The sequence below is a fragment of the Camelus dromedarius genome, chromosome 30 (genome assembly GCF_036321535.1).
Source record: "Camelus dromedarius isolate mCamDro1 chromosome 30, mCamDro1.pat, whole genome shotgun sequence".
NCBI classification, from domain to species: Eukaryota; Metazoa; Chordata; class Mammalia; order Artiodactyla; family Camelidae; genus Camelus; species Camelus dromedarius.
The window spans coordinates 7,079,197-7,102,713 of record NC_087465.1 but is presented as its reverse complement, the minus strand read 5'-3'; the positions used below and the strand labels follow the sequence as shown (position 1 = coordinate 7,102,713).

Genomic DNA, 23,517 nt, shown 5'->3' with positions numbered 1-23,517 from the left:
ATAAAGGCACAGGAAATAGTTCTTTAGCATTTCCATCTAAAACAGGCCGATTTTCCCTGACTCTTGACCAGAAGGAGGGGCAAGAGATAATGCAAGATAACTAGAAATGTCTGCCCCATTTAAGGAGACAGTGATTAGATGGATGTAGCTGAATACCTAGAAAATGAGGAAAGCAATGTGATTTTTCACAGAAAGTTACATTTCCCTTTTGTAAATTAATTCAGCAAATAGTCTTCCTTTTTCTTTTCATTTAGCTAAAGTACATTCAGTTTTGTTCCTCTCCATCTAATTTTAATCTTAGACATATATATATATTTAAAGTTTCTATACTTTTGGGTGATTAAGAATTACTGATGTTCAGATTTCACAAATAAGTTCTCACAGACCTTGGACCATACCAGCTTCTACAAGAATAAAGCAGAATTACTTCTTTTGAATGACTTCATTTATTTTCACAGCTTCATTTGTTATCTGACTGTGAGATATTCCATCTGGTGCCTGAAGTAGGCTCAGAGTTCCCAGAAAAAAAGCCAACTTCTCAGGGAATCTGGACCACTGGATGCTTCGAGGTGCTGATTTTAACAGGCGAGCACAGTGACAATTCCTGCTTTTCTCCTGTTATTCCTAAGTCAGAAAACAGGCAAAGGGCGGTCAATGCTGTGGGCTTCCCAGGGGTGGAGTAGATACATGCTCATCCTGGGTCCTGGACACTCAGATTCTTCCTGTGTCCTTCTCCCCTTTAATTCTGTCACTCAGATTCTTCCCGTGTCCTTCTCCCCTTTAATTCTGTCACTCAGATTCTTCCTGTGTCCTTCTCCCCTTTAATTCTGTCACCCTGTGCCTCTGTTCAGTGGTCTGTGCTGGGAGCAGCCAGCTCTGCCTCATCTTCTGGGTGAGTCTTTGCTCCAGGCACTTTTTCTTTCTGTTTTCCTCTCTGTTGGCAGACAGGACAGGAGGAGCTGGAATGACTCACGTTTCCCGATGCTCGTCCCCGGAGCAGGTCCGTGCTGTGGCCACCGCCCTGGTCAGCCCTGCTGCTGGGCCGACATGATATGAACGGAGCTTCACAGCAAAGGACATCTCCTTACCAGGATTTCTGAATTGTCTTTCCCGTAGCACCTCCTTGTGTCAAAAGCGAGCAAAACGTATCTCCCTTCCCACTTCTTGTCTTTGGCACTAAACTTCTGGCCAATTATTTTTATTTTTCACATCTTTCCCTATAAGTCTGATTGATTTTCTCATCATTCAGCTCCCATTGTATTTTCAAGCTTATCTTTTCTGAGCCGGGCGGGGGGCGGGGGCAGGTGGGGGACACACAGCATTAGGGTTCCAGCTGCTGCCGTAAACAGCCAAACTGCAAATTGGATGCAGAGGTACATTTACTACCATCTATGTTCAAGACTTGAACTCAGATTAGTCTGAAACCTCACGCCATCACAGGACAACGGCTCAGAGAGAAACTTTCTCTGGGCAAAGAGAACGTTTTAGATATGATTACTGTTAGCTGTGATTTCCCTCCCACAGGCTACGTAGGAAAATCTGATCCAAAGCATTGAAATGACGTGTTTGTCTCTATCTGAGAGTAAAGTCAGGCTCCTCTTTTCCTGCAGGGCTTTTCAGCTTAATGTTCATCAGTTATAATCTGACCGTGCGGTGCTATTTTATTTTATAAGGCTACTCGGTGGTATATGCTGCTATTCTGGTTTAAAAAAGTAAATAAATGCAGCAAACTCAATGTGTTACCAGTCTCTCTTTTATAATCTTATGAACCGTTGCAAATGTCACCTGAAATTCTTCACCAGCAGGCTTGTACTCTTAACTGGCATTTCCACAACAAAGAGAGTGTGTCTTCAGAACAAACTAATCAGCATCACAAGAAAATCCCAAATCTTAACGGCCTTTACTCATGTTCTATTTGTTCCACATACTGTTGTTCTGAAATGATCTTATGTTCAACTGACTGCATCAAAAAATTGGCAGTAGCCTCTTCACGTTGCCTTTAAAAACACAGCAAAGCATTTGAATGTAAGCTATAAAAGTGTGGTTTCTCTGCAGAATCCAGTTTTTTTTTTTTTTAAATAATCATGACATGGAAATTCAGCAGCCACATTCCACTCAGAATGGCTTAACATTATATAACCTGTGGCTCTTATCAAACTTACATCTATTGGAATAATTATGGACATGTTAAAATAAATACTGTTTTATCAAATTTAGTGGCAGAATTAGCCAATTTGCAGACTGTCACATGAGCAGCGGCCATTGGTAGCAGCTGGAAAAGCCTAAGGGGAGGACCCTTGCAGCCTGCGTCATCAGCGCAGGGCTAAAGCTGGACGAGCGGACTACTTCCGGTGTCCTCTCCCAGAGGAGTGGAGTCAAGGGAAGGGAGGAGAGAGACGTGTGTAAAGGCCTCAGGCATGGTCAGCCCAGGTGAGGGGAGAACGGGTCTGAATCAGACAGGAGACCAATTTCTAATGACCAAAGTCATCACAGAATCTGTTGCCCGGTGTAATGAGGAATGGGAATACGGTTTGAAACAAAATAGTTGGGAGACAGTTTATTCAGAGAAATAAAACCGTTTCATAATGATGATCCAATGAGCTGAGACAATAAACTAGTTATTCAGTTACCTTTGCCTGGGCCCTGTTCAACACGGTGACTCTAATTCTACAGCAACAAGCAGCACTCCTCTTGATAGAATAATAGATCCGTCTGCTTTTTTGAAAAAACTACATAAACCTCTACAGAAGGGCCTACGCTCATCACATGAACTTCTGGTTAAAAATCCCTAGCACCACCCAGGCTGCAGCAGCTACTTAGTTTATCGTGGTTTCTATATGTCGTCGGACTATCATGTGGAGGCAAACTGGATTTTCTGAGCAAAGGTTTTCAAAATACTTGTGTGAGATGAAATCTATGAAAAACATAACATCGAGTTTATACGTGCATTTTCTCTAAGGCGGAAAATAAACTATTATTTTACAAGGACCCTGAAGATGTTCTTTTCAGAAGCTATGTTCACCTAGACATAGGCCAAAGGAAAAAGGTAGAGTTTAAGTCCTTTGAAATATGAAATGTCTAACCATATTTTTGCTGCCATGTTATTATTATTTTTTTAAAGAACATAATTGCATCACTTTGGAAAAGGACTGTGCAGGAAACAAACATAAAAATAAACATTTGCAAGGTTTGGGGTCTCATTTTGATTTAATGCCTAAAAGCAGACTGTGATGGTCCTTCCTTTATAGGTCCTGAATGACTGGAAAGATATTCACCACCACCTCCAGGCCCCCTCAACTCCCCAGTCATTATTTCAGACAGAAACATTCTTTCGAGACAGCAGGATAAGTGTATGCTAATGTATTAGTTCAGAACCTGAAATATTTTGTTATTCTAGTGAACTGAAAGCTTATGCATTTTTCCAAAGGGTTTCATTGATACAGATATGTTATAAATAAACCTCATGGTACAGTAAATAGAGTATCATTTTTGTAGTTTCAAAAGTAGGCATAGTTTTGCCGGATTTCTTGGCTGCTATTCCTATATTGTTTGCTGATACATTATTTTCAAATGAAGATATTTCATATCCTAGCTTCAGCCCTGCATAAACAGCACATTTCAAGATTCCTTTTGAAAAATATCTGAGGAGGAAGAAATCAGCAGGAGGAAAGAATAAAGGCAAGTTTAATACTCCCTACTAAATTCAGTTAACTTGTATTCATTTAAATAAGGAAACACACTGTACATTACTGATTTAGTGTGAAACTGCCAACAGAGAAAGAATTCTTTGAGATGTAAAAATATTTAGAATGTTTATTAAAAATAATGGATGGACTGTAAGCAGCTCAAGGGAACTGAGAGTGCTATCTGCTATGCAATTGCTCCTACACAGAGCTCTGTTGATTGTCTACAAGTCTTCTACTTGAAAGTGCCCGCCCAAGGACAAGGGTAGTGGGAAAAGCCAACCTTGAAGGAAAATGAATCTTGATCCACAAGGAGAACTTTCCCAATGAGTACAGAGGGACAATTCAGGCTAGGTAATAAGAATGAGCCTTGAGAAAGAAGAATGATCTCACTGACCCTGCCAGGCTGCTCAGGAGGAAAATTCAACTGAAGAATCTCACGAGAGAAGAGGACCCTCATGAACGTGTGGTGACAATTTAAGTCAAAAGAGGACAAGAAAGTGCTATTATTGCCATTTGGGAAAACAGTTTAAATTCTTGCAAGAATCAAAATACCCACATATCAGGTCACTATAGAAAAAGTACAATCATTAAAACATGATATAGAGAAACAAATGAAGGTAGCTTTCCTTTTGTGTGAAGCCATGTGAAACACCTGTATTGAGGACCAGTCAGTGAGGGCCAGCCCATCTCCCTCCTCAGCTTCTTGCCTAAATTTTTAGAAGACAAATCTTTAGAGAATTTCTTTGCATTCATTTTCATGCCTAAATTATGCTCATGCAGTCATACAAAGTCTGAATTCTATGAAAATGTGTCACACTGAGAATTCTCTAGGATTACTGATGTGTAAGTTCCATGCTTTCAGGAAAAGTCAATTAGAAGAAATATTAGCCTAAAGTTCTACAATTTGGAGTAATCAAAACAGATGTCATGAGACATCCGCTTAATTCATTCAGAATTAAAAGCAAGAAAGACTCGAGTTCTCAACATAACTTATCTTTCAGTATCCTCAAATGTAGCAAATGAGTTGGGTTTTCATAATTACATTCTGAATGTATTCCTAGGAAGAAGAAAATGATTTCAAGTCTTGCAACTTCCAAAGCAGCAGCAATAACTTATTAATTGTACCCTTGGTGATCGTAAAGTGAGGCAGGAAAAACAGCCTTAGAGACTCCAAAGATGCATAAAATTCTCCCAGGGGGAGCAGTAGGGACACCAGGAGAATCTTGCTGCAGAAGCATTTCAAAAAAGCTATTTACATGTTGAAGGAAAGGGTTTAATTAATAGTGTTACAGCCGTGAAGTTCATATGCAGATCCGAGGTCCTGTCACAAGGGACTGTTATATACTTTTTAAACAAGTCACTCAGTCCTGCATTTTGCCCCTTTTACAGCTCTTGCATAGTAATGAATGTATGTCCCCAAGGTTTTTCAGAATGAGGATCATGATGTCTGTTAATTTCTTAATAATAATAAAGATGATGATGCGGACGGCAATGAGGAGAATCACTTTTTACTGAAACCTCATGATACGCCAGGATCCTTCTAAGTCCTCTGTATGAATGAGCTTTTTTAATTCTTTCAACAAGCCAGTAAACTCAGTGCTGTGGTTTTCCTCATTTTGCAGAAAAGGAAACCGAGGCTCTAGTTAATTATATAAGTGCAGATGCTGTTGGTTATCTACCCACAGTCATCCCCAACCTGCCCATAATGCACACATTCCTTAAAACTGCATATCCATTTCCTTCAGGTTCTGGAAGGTCTGGGGAGAATCGGGACCCTCAAGACCACAGTAACAATGTATATGCAGAGCTATGGGCAGAATCTGAAGGTTATGATCAAGAATTCCCATAGCAGGCTAGACGTATGACTGCTCAGGGCCAGGAGAATGTGCACTATTAGTTAATCAGAATGGTTAAGTAATGCCCATCATTGGAGGAACACCCAAAGCCATAGAGATGTTATGGAAATTCATCTGGATCCAGTTTTTAGAGAAATATTCACTCTTTTAGAATGGATATTTTGGGTAAAACTCAAGATGGAGATAATCTTTTAATCTATCCAAGTGGGTAATTCCAAGAAATGCCTTCATGAATGAGCAGGGGATGGAGAGCTCTAGACAGTTAGTATATAAACTAGCACATGTGGACAAGAAATACTTTATGAAATGGAGGGCAACCTGGAAAAGTGGTAGAGGTGCTTGGGTTTATCAAGGGTCTTTAACTCTGCTCTAGTTTCCAGAATAGATTTCCTACAGATTGGAACTGAGGCTTAACTGGGGCTAGAGAGGGAGATGTTACCAGCAACTGAAACAGTAAATATAAGGAGAACAACAGAAAATCTTTAGGATGGATGTTCCTTCTGGAGTCATCTATCCTTTTAATGATCTAGAACACTTGGTTGACTGCTTAATGGCATTTGAATGGGTAATAAAATGAGTAACTGGGACTACTATACCATTTTTTTTTTAACCCTGAGCCTAAAGCAATGAGGAAAAAAAAAAAAACCTTGACATGTACATTGATACCAGAAAAACAGTTACAAGAAGCAGTACATAAAGGCCACCTTGGGCAGCGGAGGGAAATCAGCCTTGCGTGGAACAAATCACTGCTATTATTGTTTTATTTCTGAAGAATTAAAAAAAATTATCACAGAATTGTTTTGAAGCTTACCTGAGTTATCATATTTGATGTGCTTAAAAAAATGCTAAACACGAAACAAGCACTGGTTATTGTCACCATTGGAAAATGGTCCTGTTTTTATATTCACAGAGACTTTTGGGGTTCAATGATTTGCCTAAGGGCTCATAGTTTATAAGTGTTAAAGACAGTATTTGAATGAAAGGCTTTTGATTTGAAACTCAACCTTCTTTCAACACACTATGATGACAGTCCCATAGAACACATCTCCTCTGGTCTAATTTATTCCAAATCAATTAATAGGGAGGGAAATAAAAGATAATTTTCACCCAGTGAAATAAAAATATGATTGAAAATGACATTCAAATCACAAGATACAAAATGCTATGGGTTGAAAAAATGCTATGCTTAACTTATTCACAATTATTTTATTCATAAAGTTTGCATTTTAAAATTACTTAATAATCTGCATGTTACAGACAACAACTGGGCATTGATTTAGGTTTTTTTTTCCTGTCTTAGAAATTAGTGGTGAAATGAGATTAATAGCACAAATATTAAAGGGAGGTACTGGTGCATTTGTATGGAACTCAGTATTAGAAATGTCATTTCTGGTTCCTGAATACATTTGCCAATGTGAGAAAATGATGACAAGTTCTAATTATTAAGTTATTATAGTGTAGAACAAGCAGTAACTACCTCCGGAGGCTCTGGAGAAAATCGTTCAGGGATTTTTACTGCTTGGCTGAATCAAAAATTCTTTGTTACAAGTGGAATTCAACAGAGCCTGACAATTCTAAAAGTCCCTATGCTGGCCAAGGCAACTTTTATAAGACCTAAACCACAAATGCTAGCAGAAGACCATTATGTCACTTAAAGAAATTGGAGACCATCACACAACAATATAATAAGTTTGCACACATAGAATTGATAACAAGGAATCTGAACATTAGATTATAGCTTTCTTATACTTTTTGTAATTATACTGTTAAGTTCCTTCTCTACAATTTCAAGTGAGAACTATGCTGGTTTATGAGAAAAATATTTAAGAAACACAACTAGAAACTTAACCCAAGATGCTCTTCCATTTGGGTGGTAATCAAAAGATGGTTCTGTGACAGTCGTAATAAAAATTATGTGCGTTGCCGACATGAGTGCTAGACAGACAGAAATAACATTTGTGTCATGCTGCATCAACACAACTGTTTTCTGATCAGAATTTCACAACAGGTATCACCACGCCGATGTACTTAGTTGTTACAAAGCGTATGTTCCACTTACACACAGTGAGGATTTCATTCTCTGTCAAACTTTTTTCTTCAGCGTTACTATTCACGCAAAGATAGCAACTCAGTATTCATAATTGCTACATTTACATCTTAGTCAATCCCTCTTCCCACTTTAAAAACAAGAATGTTCAAAACCATTTTTCACTTAATATCTGGGGCTGTGGTCACGGGGACATGAGGCCTTTTTAAACTGAACATGAGGACACACTGGAAGCTAAGTTCCACTACACGTTAACAATCATAAAGCCATGGTTTTGGAGTTCCACTGTATTAAATGTTCCCAAGATCATTCTTTCCTGAATGGTATCCAAATTCTTTTTTTTTAAATTAGTGTTCCATTTGTAATGTTATCTGCCTTATTTCTTGGTGTTCTCTTCTTAAAATGTACTTCAAAAGCATGATAATAACTTACCTTAGAGAGCCCACCTACTTCCAAATAGAAGCAGATAATGAACACATTCCAGGTGACCCAGAGGGCAGTCCATACTGTATACTGGAGAGAAAGGGTGGGGGGAGAAAGAGAATAAAAATGTGCAGATGAAAGACATGTAAGCTAAATAAATCAATAATAAAACTGCCAATAAGTCTGTCTTCTGGGAAGAAACAGGGTGCACTCAGAAAAGAGTGCTCCTTACGAGGTCCCCTAAGATCTCTAGAAATTAAATATCCAATAGTTTCTACTGCTTTCAGTAGATGCCAATAAAACTAGATTTATTTTTAAAGTGCTTTGCTGGCTTGCAGTTGCACGTTACATCCAAGTGCTGATTTGATTTCGCTTTTCTGAGTACTAGCTTTTCCGAGGAACACCATTATGCAAATTTCCTGTGGGCTATCTATCTATCTATCTATCCATCTTTTAGTTATAATATCAAACCATCAAGTTTTTAGGAATGTTAGTCAAAACTCTTCACTTCCATATCACTGAATGAGGATCATGTTTGAAAATGGATATGTGGAATAACATTAATAAACTTTCAACTGTTAAACTAATTTATTAAGAGTGAAGTGTGTGCCTCTAATATTATTACAGAATATAATATGAGCACGTAAAATATTTTTTCAAAAGCATAGAAATTAATAAAGAGGATTAAGAATGAGCATGTAAACAACAGATTTCCATAATGGGAAAATACTTTCCAATCACATCCAACACACTCTCCACAGGCTAGCCTTACTGATGAATTGGTTTTATTAATGTATTATGTATTAGCAAATGCCTTCCTCAAGAGTACTAGTCAGACTGAATTAAGATAGCCTTAGATCAAAACTCATCAATGGAGAGGGTCTCAGGGCTCAATTCATCCCGTCACTTTCTTCTGCAGACAAAGGCATGGAGGTCTGGAAACTGACATACAGAACAGCTTGGATGACTGGGGATGGAATTTTCCATGGCAACACAATGAACAGATCACATACAGTGGTTTGCTCATCCACTTTCTTTTACTACAAAAATCTATGAATTCTTAACTTCTTAAATAGGCATACTAATTACATTATTGTTTTCTGTTGTTAACTAAGATAAATGTTGAAATAACATACTAGCTATTGCTAAATTAAGATAAATACTGAAATAATTTATTAGCTTATTCTATGCTGTGCCAAATAATAGACTTACGGATTTCAAACACTGTATAAAACAGCCATGTTCTTATTAGAAACCTTATCAGAAGCTCTTTAACTTTTTCTGAAATTCAATTTACATTTTGGATCTTTGTCATTTATGATTTTTAAAAAAGGAATAATACACTTGTAATAATGAGTTAAGGCTCTGAAATGACTGGAGATTTAGAGGAGTTGGAAAATACGTTGAAAAGTTAATGTAAGTTAAAATACATATTGAGGCTTTTGCTGTTTGGGGATATTGTTGACCTGCTGATACATCCTGTTAGCAAAGTCTTCTAGTGTGAATGGACCTGGACGTTTTCTTAACAATAGGCCAAATGCATTGAAATGTATTTTTCTGAACCACAAAATGTTCCCATGAACTTTGAAAATAGCTAAACTACATTCTCAACGTATACTTTTTGCAAACAGATAAAGTCACAATAACCACAACAAATTTTAAAGATGTTGCTAATAAGACGGCACCCAGTATCTGATATTTTTCATTCTAAATAAATCTAATTATGGGTATATGTGAATGAAGCAGCAGTGCAGACCGCTAAGTCATGAGAAAAAACCCAGTGGTAAAGGTTAAGGAAAGGACATCAAATAAAGCAAGACTCAAAGAAGGAAATGAACTGAATTAACTGCAAAACCACATGATTATTAATTATTAGGACCGCGAACCTAAACCTGTAAGTATTCTTTTAGAAATATAAATCAACCCATAGTCATAAAAATACGTAATAAAATGTATCCCTTCAAAATAAAAGCACAGACCTAGTGATTGGACTGTATTCTGATCCCTCCCATTGTACCTTTGGTGTTACTTCCAAACATTCAAAGATAAAATTGTCAGGCTGAGTAGACTCCAGCCATCAGCTCCTAGATTCCTAACAATAACACGAGTCACTACTCTGCGGCTTTCCACACTCCAGGTCCTGTGTTAAGCACTTTACAAGGATCACGTCCCTCAGTCATCACGCTAAAGCCGAGGTAGAGAGTTAGTCACTTGATCACCCAGTTAGTGTCAGAGTTGGGACAGGAACTCTGACAGTTTGACTCCAGAGCTGGGGTCCTTGGCGTCACATGATAGGCTTCACTTCCAAAGATCTTAGGAAAAGGACTACAGATTAATTTGCAACTTGGCACTTCACCGAATTTTCCAACTTATCAAATGACCAATTCACCAAATTACCAGTTGACCCAAAATTTATGTCACTCATATGTATTCTATAACTGGCAGTGCTTTTGGAATGATGAAGTCTTTTGTATTTGCTATTAATGTGCCATGCATTCTATAAATGTCATGGTTTTAAAGCAATACTGTAAGTTTCTTTATCCTAACACATTGGTTCGTTGAGAACAAAGAATATAGCAAATAGCAAATATCACTGAAATTTGGATTGTTATGAGATGTAAACTATACACCTCAGTGTGTACCTGAGACTCAAGTCTCTGCATAGAGATAAAAGGAAAGGATTTCTAGCAACACAAATAACACATCCATAGGAATTTACCTAGACAGAAAGTATTAGAACAGCATATGTTATGAGATGGGCTCTCCTCCCTGCCTTCTTTCTGATGTGAGTTAATTTATAGTTCAATTGAAACTAGACTATAAAGAAAAGGAGATAACACTCCATTTTTAAGAAATACCTTTTGGTCATCATAGAGCACTCCCACCAGCTCAGAAAACCACATAGACTTACTCGCAGTATAGAAGACTTACCCTCCCAATGCAAAATAAAAAAATCACTTTGTATAATTATCTATCCATCTATTTACCTCTCATCTATCCGTCTATAAGCTATCAATCTATTTATCTATCCTACTTTGCTTATGTTCAGTACACACATTTTAAATCCTAATTTACTGAGACAATGGGTCTAAAGATGAGCAAACATTTGTGTGTTCTATGTGGCTTCCTGAACAGTTCATAGCTTTGTGAGGCTATTTGAGCAGTTTTTAATTGAAATGAACTTTAGAACTCTAACAGTCTATTTCTTTCTCATTCAGCAATTAGTCCATGACATGAATTATTTTTACTTTCTGAGCTTGTCTGTTTTTCAATTGCCAGGAAGGCCATTCAATCATTCATTCATTCACATGTGAATCGATCAGATACAATATTATGCACAATATGTTAGACATAAAAAAGGGTAGACTCCTCGCTCACTCATGGTTCTAATATTTTCTGGAGTTTTGTATTCACATCCAGGGGGATTTAAATCTGGGACCACTGAATGAAAGCCTCACACTCTTAATAGCCACGTTGCGCAGTGGCTCAGGGGGGAGACGTATGATGACACAGCGGAAAATGTTCCTGTGAAACAATTCAAACGAAAGCAAGTTGCTGCTCTTTGCATGTGAACATTCGTATGAAAGTCCGAATAACTAACCTGTGCACTTAGCATACTTACTTGGCTTTAAAAAATTTTTTAAAGGAGGTTTTGAGTTAATTTTTATTTCAAAGTTAATCTTTACTCCAAAAAATGTCAAGTTAGCTAATGCTTCTGCATTTAAATTAATGTAAAACTGCTTGATTAAATTAACTTACTACCCATGAAATAATAAATATTTAAATAATTCTAGGACAGAATCTTACTCTGGACTTCATAAGTAAGATTTTAAAATATTTGACATAGGAGTAAAATGTATGGGAGTAACCAGCTGATTCCAGAGCAGTACTTTATGACTGTTCAATATGATTTCCAGCCCACACTCTGCTTCATTTTGTCTACAGCCAAAGAAACACAAAAGGTGCATTCAAACGCTATGATTAAACTTGGTGTTCCCTAATGAATGTATCCCGCCTTGTATCTTAGTTAAAATAAATTTAAACAGTGAAAGAGTTCCATATAACAAGGTTGTTTTTGTGTTCTAAAAATAAATGTAGAAATAGCAAATCTGTACTTTATCAGCTGAGACAGTGTCCAAAGGGGAATTACTGCTCTTTCGTTTTGTGATTTGGGTGAATTTTTCTAACAGCCTTTGCAGTGGGTCCTCCTCAATTACAGAGGCAGGAGCTCACGACGTTATGTTAATTAGAAAAAGAAAATCAGTTGAGGAGTAAGTCAGCTAAGGGTAGGTGTAGGCAGAGCAGGCGTACTAAAATCCACGATGCATTTCATCCTGTAAATCCCAGAGTTCAGATGGAGATAAGCAAGGCTGGAAGGCCAGTTTACTTTGCTGAACTGTTGTTGACAAGTTCTGAGATAAGAAATCACTGTCCAGTCCATTCTGTAAGATCGTTTCATCTACGAACCTTCAATTCATTTATTATTTGTTCAATCAAGTATTAAGCGCCTTTAAAGGCCCGTGCATATCAGGATAACTTAGAATCCAGCCCTGGCTGTGCAGCATCTGCCTTCCAGGAGGACACTGTTGAGTGAAGCCAGGCGGACCTGGAGGCCACGATGGCAGCTGTGGGGAGAGGCAGGATGGAGTCTCCAAGAACCAAGGGAGCAGAGAGGAAGAGGCACTGCGCCCGGAGCGGGCTGGTCAGGGAAGGCTCTGAAAGGTGACCGACTCCGTTGAAGAATTATTAAGGGTTTTCCAAGCGGGTAAGGAGACTAGGGTGTTGCAGGTAGAAGGTGCAGTGTGTGCAAACCAAGGTGGCAAGAAGCAGCATGTGGTCTTCGGAAAACACAAATCACTCAGCACGGCTGGCTGGCGTGAGTCAGGAAGGTGGGGAGGGCGGGAGGTGCAGGAGAGGTAAGTACAGGAGCAGGTCTGTAAGCTTTGATTTCCACTCTGAGGAGATGGACGTTTGCCTGTGGATGTTGGAGAGCTTGTTCTGTGTGGTCCTCTACCTGAACCGTTCTCATAAGGGTGATTGGTTCTTCAAAGTCAGCTGTGATAAACCCTGTTTGTCCTAAGAATTGGCGGTAACTTACCATCTGTGTTTTGATGCTCCAAAATATCTGTTAGCTTGAAATGGATTACATTTAATTGGCATTATTGGTGACTTTCAGTCAATAATGGAAGCCAAGACTAAGAACACCAACCAGGCCAGTTGGGGACAAAAATCTGCAATCAAAAAGCCCTCTCCCTGCTCAGTGAAAAGTCAGTATGGATTTCTGACCCGGTCTTCTCTCACTGCCATAGAAAAGCTGCTGCCTTGGAGGTATCCCTTGATTAATGTCATCCACGCCATATTCATTTGCAGGCATTTTCATATCAGAATTAATTCCAGGCCATCAACTGTGGCTTTAAACCAAAACATTCATGAAAACAACTCAGGGATGGGCCATTTGTGGTGTGATAAAGATAATATCCAACAGCAATACCAAAAGTTCCGATATCATAATTTATACAGACAAAGGAACCACATCATCGGGAATCTGATGGTGGAAGCAAAGCCGAGCTGGTGGTAAAGCAACTCCACAAACCTAACAGTACCATCCACTTCTGCCACTTACTGTCTAGGTTCCCTGGGCAAGTCACTTAACCTCTCCTTAACTCTTACCTTGCCTATAAAATGAGAGATGCTAACACACACCCGCAGGACATTTGTGAAGATTAAACCAAAGGATGTGTTTGGCATGGATAATTCATTGCTTCCCTTCTCTCCCTTTCCTCGGAGACGGTCTTGAATGAGATAGCAAATAAAATGATGGCGATTTGGTTGGTATACGCATCAAGAGACAGTCAAGATGAGCAAACACGTGGATTGTTTGTCTTGTAGACATCTTTCTTTGAAGATTCTGAAAGACCTAAATCTGCCTCCCTCGATACACAGGAGGGAGAGGGGAGAGGAGGATGTGAGGAAAAGATACCAGAGAAAGAATGACACTGGTCCTATCGTAAGCAGTCCAGGGACCGGCAGGGAACTAGACAAGAAAGACAATGAGTAAGTATTTATTGAGGACCTATTACATTCCATGCGCTCAAAGAACACTTTGTCTAGTAGAAGAGACATAAATGTGAACAAATTATAAAGCATGCCCAGGACACAGAGGCAAAGGAGCAGGCAGTGATTAACTGCTAAAGCACATGGGATGGGGTGAGTATGAGGGACTGAGGGCATGTAGCTAGAGGAGGGGACAACGCCAGCTGAGGCTGCGAGAGCCACAGGCTGGAGAAGCAGGTGGAGGGGAGGGTCCTCGATGCTGAAGTGCACAAACCTTCTTCCCAAACCTCTTTCCCTGTCATTTCATCACCTCCGGAGAGCCCAGCAACCTGCACCTCCTCACTCCTTACATGGTGAGTTCCCGGAAAGCAGGCAATATACCTTCTTTGCTGTTTATCCAGCCCTGGCACAGAAGAGCAGGTCCTCAGTGAGTGCTCAGCGAGGGAATGCCAACTACTACATCCCACTGGGGGCTCGCTGTGCTTCCTGCCCGGACCCCCCTTCGGTCCCCTGTACCCTGGGGGGCTCACACTCACGCTGCAGGTCTCAGCCCCCCAATCACTCCTGCAGGGTCAGATTACACATCTCGTGGCACAATGTGCTCTTTTTTGACACTTGCTACAGGTGCAGTGTAACGTCTGTGCGGATGATTATATGATAAAACATGCTTGTCCTCACCAGACTGTAAGGCAAGGACTGAGAAGGGCAGGAAATAACATGTCTGTATTTGCTCAGCAGTGTGCCCCACGTGGAACACGATGCCAGGTACAGAGTAGAAACCCAATAAATAAGGCTTGAATGAATAAGTTTAAAAAATGGAAGAAAGGAGGTGGAGAAAAAAAGAAATAAGGGAAGAAAGGAGAAAGGAAGAGAAGAAAGGAAGGAAGGAAAGCAGGAAGGAGGGACTGTGAGACTCAAGTTTGGTCAGGGGTTCAACCAAGAATATTCTTAGATTTTCATCCTGCTAAGAGTTAGTGAAGGTTTTAAGCCAGTGATTTAGAAAATGTACAAAGGACACGCTGGACGGGAGGAAGCTGAAAGCAAGCCAGCAGTCCATGCACAGGAAGGAGACTGTGGAGGGCAGGAGATGAGTGAAGAGGGTCCAGAGCTAACATGCAGAGGGAAGAAACATCAGGACTGAATATGTCCCAACAGCATCATCCCATGGACGCCATCGGTGTCCTAGCCTTCTGGCATTTTGTGTTTCAGTACAACAGCAACATCATAAAATAAAAGGCTGCAGGAAATAAAAGTGCTCTGTGTTCATAGCAACAAACGGGAACATAAAACCCGGTAACAGTTTGCTATTATGCACATTAAAGTCTCTTACGCTGCAAGCCCGCCGCTGTGAAACCCCCTTCTCCTGGACGCGCAGTGGCTCAGCAGGGGCTGCTTTCAGAGAAGGTGCAGCACGAGCTGTTCAGCCCTGCAACCAGCCGAGTGACACAAACGCCCTCCTGTGCCTAGGGCAGCAAGTCTGAGTTCAGTCGTGTGCTGTGGGCCGGTTACCTCCACTTCCGTGTGATATATTGAAAGACACCAAAAAGCCAATTTTGAGATTCAAAAAGAGAATTGATGCATTTACAGAAAAATGTATAACCTTTTTCATTTTGATGGTGTGATTGGATTAAACCAAAATGGAAAGATGGCGTATGTTTTAAGTCTCCATTTTCCTCCTAGTGAGGCAGTCATTGCTTTTTTTTTTTTTAACATTTTTTATTTATAATTGATTTATAAACATTTTTATTGATTTAATTGATTTATATTGATTTTACAATGTTGTGTCAAATTCCAGTGTAGAGCACAATTTTTTGGTTATACATGAACATATATATATATTGTCACATTTTTTTCTCCGTGGGCTACCATAAGATCTCACGTATATTTCTCTGTGCTATACAGTATAATCTTGTTTAACAATTCTACAATTTTGAAATCCTGTCTATCCTTTCCCACCCCCTTGGCAACCACAAGTTTGTATTCTATGTCTGTGAGTCTGTTTCTGTTTTGTATTTATGCTTTTTTTTTTTTTTTTTTAGATTCCACATATGAGTGATCTCATATGGTATTTTTCTTTCTCTTTCTGGCTTACTTCACTTAGAATGACATTCTCCAGGAGCATCCATGTTGCTGCAAATGGTGTTATGTTGTCAGTTTTTATGGCTGAGTAGTATTCCATTGTATAAATATACCACCTTTATCCAGTCATCCGTTGATGGACATTTAGGCTGTTTCCATGTCTTGGCTATTGTAAATAGTGCTGTTATGAACATTGGGGTGCAGGTTTCATCCTGAAGTAGGGTTCTTTCTGTGTATATGCCCAGGAGCGGGATTCCTGGGTCATATGGTAAGTCTATTCCTAGTCTTTTGAGGAATCTCCATACTGTTTTGCACAGTGGCTGCACCAAACTGCATTCCCACCAGCAGTGTAGGAGGGTTCCCCTTTCTCCACAGCCTCTCCAGCATTTGTCGTTTGTGGATTTTTGAATGATGGCCATTCTGACTGGTGTGAGGTGATACCTCATTGTAGTTTTGATTTGCATTTCTCTGATAATTAGTGATATTGAGCATTTTTTCATGTGCCTATTGATCATTTGTATTTCTTCCTTGGAGAATTACTTGTTTAGGTCTTTTGCCCATTTTTGGATTGGGTTGTTTGGTTGTTTCTTATTAAGTCGTATGAGCTGCTTATATATTCTGGAGATCAAGCCTTTGTCAGTTTCATCTGGAAAAATTTTCTCCCATTCCGTAGGTTGTCTTTTTGTTTTACTTCTGGTTTCCTTTGCTGTGCAGAAGCTTATAAGTTTCATTAGGTCCCATTTGTTTATTCTTGCTTTTATTTCTATTGCTTGAGTAGACTGTTCTAGGAGAACATTTTTGAGATGTATGTCAGATAATGTTTTGCCTATATTATCTTCTAGGAGGTTTATTGTATCTAGCCTTATGTTTAAGTCTTTGATCCATTTTGAATTTATTTCTGTGTATGGTATAAGGGAGTGTTCTAGCTTCATTGCTTTACATGCTGCTGTCCAGTTTTCCCAACACCATTTGCTGAAGAGACTGTCTTTATTCCACTGTATATTCTTGCCTCCTTTGTTGAAGATTAGTTGCCCAAAAGTTTGTGGGTTCATTTCTGGGCTCTCTATTCTGCATTGGTCTATATGTCTGTTTTGGTACCAATACCATGCTGTCTTGATGACTGTAGCTCTATAGTATTGTCTGAAGTCTGGGAGAGTTATTCCTCCAGCCTCTTTCTTTCTCTTCAGTAATGCTTTGGCAATTCTAGGTCTTTGATGGTTCCATATAAATTTTATTATGATTTGTTCTAGTTCTGTGAAATATGTCCTGGGTAATTTGATAGGGATTGCATTAAATCTGTAGATTGCCCTGGGCCATGTGACCATTTTAACAATATTGGTTCTTCCAATCCAAGAGCATGGGATATCTTTCCATTTTTTAAAGTCTTCTTTATTTCCTTAATCAATGGTTTATCGTTTTCTGTGTATAATTCTTTCACCTCCTTGGTTAGATTTATTCCTAGGTATTTTATTACTTTGGGTGCTGAGGCAGTCATTGCTTTGCAAGAAAATATTCACTAATTCTACTGAACATTTTATTTTTTTCAGGCTCAATAAGCATTTTAGAGTGTGTTACTCCTAATTACAATTACTTACGCATGCGTGGTATTTCTCACAATGTTTTTGTACATGTGGCCTAAAATAGCTCCCTCTTTTTATGGCAAACAAAACTAATAACTGGAAATAACTCTCAGTCAGTTGTGGAGCACAGCATATGCCTTATTCAATTTTCCCGCAACGGAGGCTGTGCTGAACATGTCTGTCACAGTTTAGAGTATGGGCTTAATGTTTTAAATTTATCTTAACAAAATGTTAAAATGTTTAGTGATATACAGTACATAATACATCAGTGGGGAGCACTAAATAACCTTCAGCACATGCATTTGTAATGTCCTAAATCAATTAAAATTAAATTATATTATTTCCATCAGTTATTAAGCAGTTATGGCTAGGTAGGGTTGCTTTTTAGGGTTAATGGAATACAACATTAAAATGACAGTTAATGCACATTTATATCTCATCTGACATCAAGACCACAACCAGTCCCCCTGCTCTATCCACATCCCATTTTAAATTTCCTCGTGAAACTTGATTTCAGGTACAGTGCGAGCTGCACTACGCGTCTCACGCTTAGAGTCAGGATGCTTTGCTTCCATTTTAAGCATCACTGAGTCTTTCCCACAGATAATCATCTCTCAACAGAGTTCAGTAATGAAGGCAGAGCAGCAACAGCACATGATACCAGAGGGAGCAGCTTAAATTATTTTATTCTTCTCACCACAGATTGGTAGTGTTTATATGAAAAGATACAGTAAAAGTAAGACTTACCACCACAATATATCGAGGTCTGTACTGAATGGTTCCAAACAAACCCAAAATGACGACTATTATATGTAGAAAATTTCCAAGAATGGGCGCCCACTGGAAGCCAAGGAAGTCAAAGATCTGCCTCTCTAAAGCTGAGAGCTACAACAAAGCAAAGAGAGTCCATGAGCATCTTACCTACGCACATCAGACCACTTTAATCTTGGTTTCACAGCTGGAGGAGGCTGGGTAGTCAATTTCAGCCCCACTTATGGACACCATTGTCGTTGAGACTGAGACACCCATTTCATGTACTCTTTTATGCAACTTCTCTGAGCAAATATACTAAGATAAATTTGAGCATCATGACTTCAAGTATATACAGATTTGAAGCCTATCAGGGGAGCTAGACATATAGTTCTGAAACCATTTTCTGTAGCAGCAAATCCAGGCGGTTGCCTTAGGGTATCACACTTTACGATATTAACTCATCATTCTTGGTACACTTTTTCAAAATGGAGCGTACTTATTTACTTACTTTGAGCTCACATCCCTGATCTAAAACTAAGTTAAACAGACCCTTTGAATCCTATTTTACTGAGATCGTATACCTACATGAAAATTCATGTTAGATCAGGTTCAGTCCTTTTTAAATACCCAAATAAAAATTATGTGGCAATAACAATTTTAGACATGTTTCAGTTTATTATATTTGCATTACATTTTTAAGTAATTCTAAAATATATTAAAATACACACTTAAACCATTTATGAGGAAACAGATGGATTTCACAAAGTCCAGTGACTGCCAACAGTGTCATTATCATGTACAAATGATATTTATTGCATTTTATATCTCAAAATTTTTATAATTCCACCTGCTGTATTTGGACACGAATCTTATATATTTCAAGCATTTTTCTAGCTTTACTCTGATAAAATAGTAATTCTAAGAAAATGATCCAACGATTAACTACACTGACGAAACTACAGATTTGAAATGAAAATGGTACCCTAGGTATTTTCCTAGTTACATGGCAGGTGTATGACTGAACAGCTTTAATTTCCTTGGACAGAAAGAAATGTCCTCTCTCCAGTGAGCTGAGTTGACCCTGGTGAAGATTCCCCTTCAACCAGCTGTGGAGGAGAAGGGAAAGGAGCAATACCCGAAGACAACCACACCAGAACCACCTTCGTTTCGTGGTTATTTCCTGATCATCAAGTGATTTGCACCATTCCCAGCACTCACCCCTGGGAGGATGCACAGAAATGGCTTAAACACAAAATAATCAGAGCAAGGTGAGAAGCAGCACTGTGTTCTCGATCCCCTGTTTGTCTCTGCTTGGGACTCTGGTTAGTTCCCAGGAACCTTCCCCTAAAAATGCAGCATTTTATTTATTGGCCCATCAGTGATGTAAATATGCAGGTTTTCTTTAAGTGTCCAAACAGGATGGATGTGTTGAGGAAAAAAACCAAAAAATCCTGAAGAGCAGCTGCAGGCAATTCATTCTGAAAAGCAATCCTGTTTTGAAGCTGTGGCGCATCATAAAAACCTTTAAAGTGAACTTTTCAAACAGGGAAAAACCGTCTTCTTTTCTGTCAGAAGACACACAGATAGCACTCTCTTTTATGGTATCAAAGAAAATGCAAGGAAAGAGAAGCCGAGGTAACACCACTTATTAGCAAATCTGCTTTTCTTATTGAGGGCGCCCTGTCTCCCTACTTATTAATATTTATTCTCTGATAACTTAAAATGGATTTATAGTGGCTTGATAAGAGCACAAAGAAACAGTCATAAAAACAAACAAACTGAGGGGAGACGGTGTCAAGGATGAGGGCAGAGGCAGCTAAAGCAACTATATAAACCATGAAAACTACTTTTGAGTATTGGATTTTAAAAAGTCAGCTGACAACGACAAAAAGCCCTTCAAAAGTAAACAAAATACTGTTGCATTTTGTATTAATTATTTTATCTAGTTTCCACGTTAAGCTGCTAAGTCATTTAGTTCAGAGGCAAAAATAGTCTCTCTAAATGTCATCATCTCTAGAGATACCACTTTCTGCCTTACAGCTTGACATTCATAAGAATAAAGACCTAGGGCCCCCAAGTGAAATGAAATGATATCCAGGTTGCTTTGTTAACTCAAGAAAAGCATGAATATATATTATGAATATATTTTAGAAACGTCTCTGTCAAACTGGTCTCACAATGATGTGGTCCAGCCGCTGGAGCAGACCAGGGAGGGCAGATCAGGTGCATCTCTTCCCAGCCCCACAGTCAGGAGTGACTTCAAGCTGGGAACTTGATATTGGCCATTGTATTTACCACATGGACATCGGGAAATGCTAAAAAAAAAAAAAAAAAATCCAAAGCCTTGTTTATTTGTTATGAGAGCCTACAGTTATATATTTACCTGTGATCCAAGTGAATATATGGCCCCTAGAGAACAGAGGCTCTGACTCAGGAAAGCAGTGAAGGGAAGTGATCACATGTTCAGCGTAGCATCCAGAGGAAGGAAGCATCCAGCTCAGCTGAGAGCAGGGGATGGAGGGACAGCGGCCAAAGGAAATGAGAACGGGGACGGCATGAAGTATTCAGGAACTAGACTCTAAAGGCAAAGTGCATGTGAGCGGTGAAGGATGAATCAGGTCAGCCGAGCTTACATCTTCACTGTGACCAAGGAAAACTTGCTGGTTGGATGCTGTTACAAGTATTAAAAATGAGAAGGAAAATGACAATTTTGAAGTTAATGTGTTGGAATCCCTTATTGGAAGACCTCACTCGGCATCAAATTACATATTCCAGTTGTGGCTTTTCCTTCTCTCTTTTTTTTTAAGGCAAACTAAAACCTGGTGTGAACGGTCCACCTGGATAATCCCTCAAAGGAAGGAGCTGTGACCTTTCCCCTTGAGCTCCATACAGGTGTGGAGGTGTGGAGGCCCTCCCCTCTCTATCCGTTGATATGTGCACAAAAAGTGAAGTGCTTTTCAGTTTAGGTTAAACCAAATATAATTAGGATAATTGAAACCATAGGTAAGGACTGGGCAAAACATTTCCTGGAAGGAAACTAAAAATAACTTTCGGGTTACTCACTGTTACGGATTATTTTAATAACTACGCTTCTCATATCAACCCAGTTGGCTTGACTAAATACACAAAGTTTCAAACTGTGGGGTTTAATTATGGGAAATGAGGATCTTATAATTGTGGGAATGCTTAAAATATTTCCTTCGGCATCATACATGTTTTGAAAAAATTCTTACACTTTACCAACAGGTTGTTGTCAAGAGAGGGGTCTTCAGACGTGTGTTCCAGCCCCGCAGACACCGAGGGAGACATGAGACAGACCAGGCCATAAAGAAATGAGGCAGGGAATGCTTTGCTTCCTCTTTTCCTACCAAGTCAGTAATGCGCTGGGTGAGAGCTCCACAAAAATTAGGTGGAAGGGAATAATCTGTTAGTGTTTGTTTGAGGATGTCCTTTGATCACTCAACAGGGTGGTTACGTCATTTGATTCAGTGTCTAAGCACCCTCCCCCGCCAGAAGTTACCCCACAGCCTCACTCCTCCCACTGTGCCAAGCAGACACCCACCTTAAAAAAGGCAGTTCCAGTCCATGAAGAGCTCAAGCCAGGAAGAAGGCAACTGTTGCAGCAAAAGCCCAAAGAGCCAATTTGTTACAGAACAGTGACTGAAGATAAAATTCCAGCCCTCCAGTGGAGCCGTAATAGATCCAGGAGCACTAACGCTGAACCCCGACAAACAGCTGGTGGGAGCACACCTGCTGTGGCCTTTCTGACGCCCACGGAGGTGTTACTTAAATGGCAGCTCAGCATGAGGAGACAGAAGAGAGGGTTGTGGGCCAAACGTTTCTCTGAGGGCCCTTTTGTGTTTTTATTTGTAGTAGAGGCCACCTGCAAAATTCCTTCTCTAAAGATTCGCCTTTAAGTGTGCATTTCAGCAAGAACTAGATCTTTCATTTGGGAATGAAATTAAATGTTTCTTCTTTAGAAAATAATATTGAAAAAAATCTTGTCAAAGTATTTATGCTATAGGAAACCATTCTCACTTGAAAATTAGAATGTACAGTAGATATTAAGTAATAGTTAATGGTGTTAAAGTAGGTTAACACCTCCCACTGTCATTATTATTATTATTATTATTATTATTATTATTAAATTTGAGGGTTCACTTTGTCTTTCTCTTGCTACCCTAGTTTCACGACATAGCAGTGGCTTGAGTGTCCCATTGCTGTCATGTCCTGGGAAGGATGCTCCTGATGCAGCAAACCACTGAACATGGAGGATGTCTTCGACTGCAGAACTGCTGAAACCCTTAGACAATGATTGAGGTGTTTCGGGTATAAACTTGCATTTTACTTTCTTCCTCACAATTATCACTAACCAAGAGCTATGATCTAATGTGGGGACATGGTCTTCATTAACTTGATATGGTGTCTTTAATCTTCACTGTCAGGGTGAGGCAGGAAGGAAGAGGGCAGGGCACAGCCATTCGAGGAAAGACACAGCAATTAACACCAAGGTGGCAGAAAATTCAACCCCCAGTAGGCTTTGAGGCCCAAGATGGCAGGAGATCTGACTCCCAGTAGGCCTTGAGCTTCATTATACGCTCATTGTAATACATTAGCATGGTGAATGACACAGCCACAGGCACCATGACAGTTCCAAGGCTGATCATAAAGGGTCAAAAAGTGGGCGACCCCAATTCTGAGAGTCCCCACCCCGTCTCCAAAGTAGTTAGAAAGTCCTCCCACTTGTAAGCATATGGAATAACCCAGCTCATTAAACACTAACAACCCCACACCTTGTGGCCTTTCTCTTGCCTTCTTAAATGGCCTGTGCTCTGTCTATGGAGTATGTGTCCCTCTGAATAAATCCACTTTTACTCAACTGTGGTTTGCTCTTGAATTCTTACCTGTCTGAAGCCAAGGACCCACACTTGGCAGGGCCCGTCCCAGGAACACAACTGAGACCAGCACGGGGCCATCCTCTCACCCCACAAACTGAATTAACCACTTTTCAATCGTGCTCATGCTTTTTGGACATTAAA

The 23,517-nt window shown here is 39.5% G+C and overlaps 1 protein-coding gene across 2 annotated transcripts in view; it reads right to left on the bottom strand.

The window, feature by feature from the left end:
- Nucleotides 1–23,517, bottom strand: part of NKAIN3 (sodium/potassium transporting ATPase interacting 3) — a 411,817-nt gene that overhangs the window by 188,584 nt on the left and 199,716 nt on the right. For both annotated transcript variants that reach the window (XM_031441570.2, XM_031441571.2), the window contains exons 2-3: nucleotides 18,473–18,610; nucleotides 8,022–8,102 (exon numbers count right to left, since the gene is read on the bottom strand). In XM_031441570.2, coding sequence (XP_031297430.1) covers nucleotides 8,022–8,102; nucleotides 18,473–18,610 — 219 coding nt within the window. The remainder of the gene's footprint in view (nucleotides 1–8,021; nucleotides 8,103–18,472; nucleotides 18,611–23,517) is intronic.